A 1661-nucleotide genomic window follows, 5' to 3' on the forward strand; every position below is an offset into this window, starting at 1 on the left:
CTCTGACTACCTAATTCACATGAACAACTTTGAACTGACTTGCACTAGATTTTCTGTATCCCATTTTTAGTGTCAGCTAAGCTACAGACTGCACAGCAGAGTTTGAAGCTCTTGAAGACCTCAGGAAGGTTTGCCACCCGGAGTACTAGTGAGCACCTGGCAGCGATTTCAGCTTTTGTAAATAAATTCACTGTAGCTGTCTTGCAGCCCCTCAACCTCAGGAGCCCTAAGGAGGGAGACTCCAGCATGCTCAGGAGCTCTGAGAAGCAGCCAGTGTCTGCACACAGGGCCTCTGTGCTGCTGCTCTCCTGCCCAGATCTCTCCAGCTGAGTTAACTCACGCAGACCCTGTATCATACCTTCTGGAGCATTCTGTGGCTTTCCACTCAGGCGGAGGATCTTTGCCTCTTCTATATCAAAGCCATTCAGATTCATTGCCCAGGCTTTCTGTTGCTCCTAGAGACAAACCACCCTCAGTGAGATGCACTTGAAACACAAAGCCCATGCTGCAGTTCAGATATACAGCAAAGCCCCTTCTCCTAGAACCAGGTGTACAACTGCGCTGCAGGAGTCAGCTACAGACAGGCAGGTCAAAGCGGCTTTTCCTCATACACTGGCACACTGTCCTGCTCCCATTTTCATACAGAAGAGTGGCAGGTTCAGTGTCTCATTGCCAGTGGGGAAAGCCATAGCCAGAAGGGACCAAATGCTTCATAAACAGATTTCAGAACACAGTGTACACATTCCAGAATAGCTCCCCACATAGACAGTCCTAGAATGGCTACCACCAGCAGTTTCACAGAGCACAGGCTCACAGCTTTGTGTCTCTGTATAGCATGTTAGATTTTAAAGCCTCATTAGCCCAAAGGTGAACCTTGCTACCAGAAACAGCACAGGCTAGAATGAGTGGAAGCACAGGCGTAACTCTATGCTCTTCCCTGCGCCTAGGTAAACAACTCCACACTCAGGCTCCTGTGTAGCAGCTGTATACATTTTTTATCTGCAGGCTCTATTGCTTCCTCCTTGTGCCATGCTCCTGAAGCCCAGAGCTGGAAGCAGTGATGGCTGGGGCCATTAGCCCCAGGCGCCCACTAAATACAAGTTTGCTTCTCTATGAAAGACTAGGAAGGATTAGGTGTTTGAGAAATCTTTGTAGCAGTCTTTGCAACACACTCACCTTCTGGGTAGGTGACTCCTCAGTACAGTCATTCTCTTTGGTTAGGAGGAAACTGGCCATCTCCATCTGCATAGTGCTACGGTTGGGAATATAGCGATCCCCCCCGGCTTTTGTTGGAGTGCTCTGGATTTTGGATCCTGGATATCACATGCATGAAGATTGTCTTACAGCTATCGAACAACCTGTGTTAGAACTTTCAAGAGGTACCAAACCCAGCATTCTTCCACGTCACACCTACTAGACAAGTTTCAGACGAGCAGAACGCAGAGCTCACGTCATCCAGTCACAACTAACTCTTACTTTTGCTGCCCCGCCCCCCAACGCCATGTAATTGTACTAAGCTCTGGTTAGCGACTGCCAGGAGACAGCTCCTTAGGGTCTAGTGCAACAATTCCAGAGTTCACAGGTACGGGGTGGATGCAAAAATAACGTTACAGCATGTAAAGCTGCCAGCAAGCAACCCTACTCGCGCTTGCCTCGACACA

The 1661-nt window shown here is 48.9% G+C and overlaps 1 protein-coding gene across 1 annotated transcript in view; it reads right to left on the minus strand.

The window, feature by feature from the left end:
- The window catches only part of CDC20 (cell division cycle 20), an 8069-nt gene extending 6761 nt beyond the window's left edge, over positions 1 to 1308 (minus strand). The window contains exons 1-2 of the mRNA XM_010145748.1: positions 1177 to 1308; positions 359 to 455 (exon numbers count right to left, since the gene is read on the minus strand). Coding sequence (XP_010144050.1) covers positions 359 to 455; positions 1177 to 1248 — 169 coding nt within the window. The 5' untranslated portion in view covers positions 1249 to 1308. The remainder of the gene's footprint in view (positions 1 to 358; positions 456 to 1176) is intronic.
- Between the last annotated feature and the right edge of the window lie 353 nt (positions 1309 to 1661).

Source organism: Buceros rhinoceros, unplaced genomic scaffold (genome assembly GCF_000710305.1).
Source record: "Buceros rhinoceros silvestris isolate BGI_N320 unplaced genomic scaffold, ASM71030v1 scaffold12651, whole genome shotgun sequence".
NCBI lineage: Eukaryota > Metazoa > Chordata > Aves > Bucerotiformes > Bucerotidae > Buceros > Buceros rhinoceros.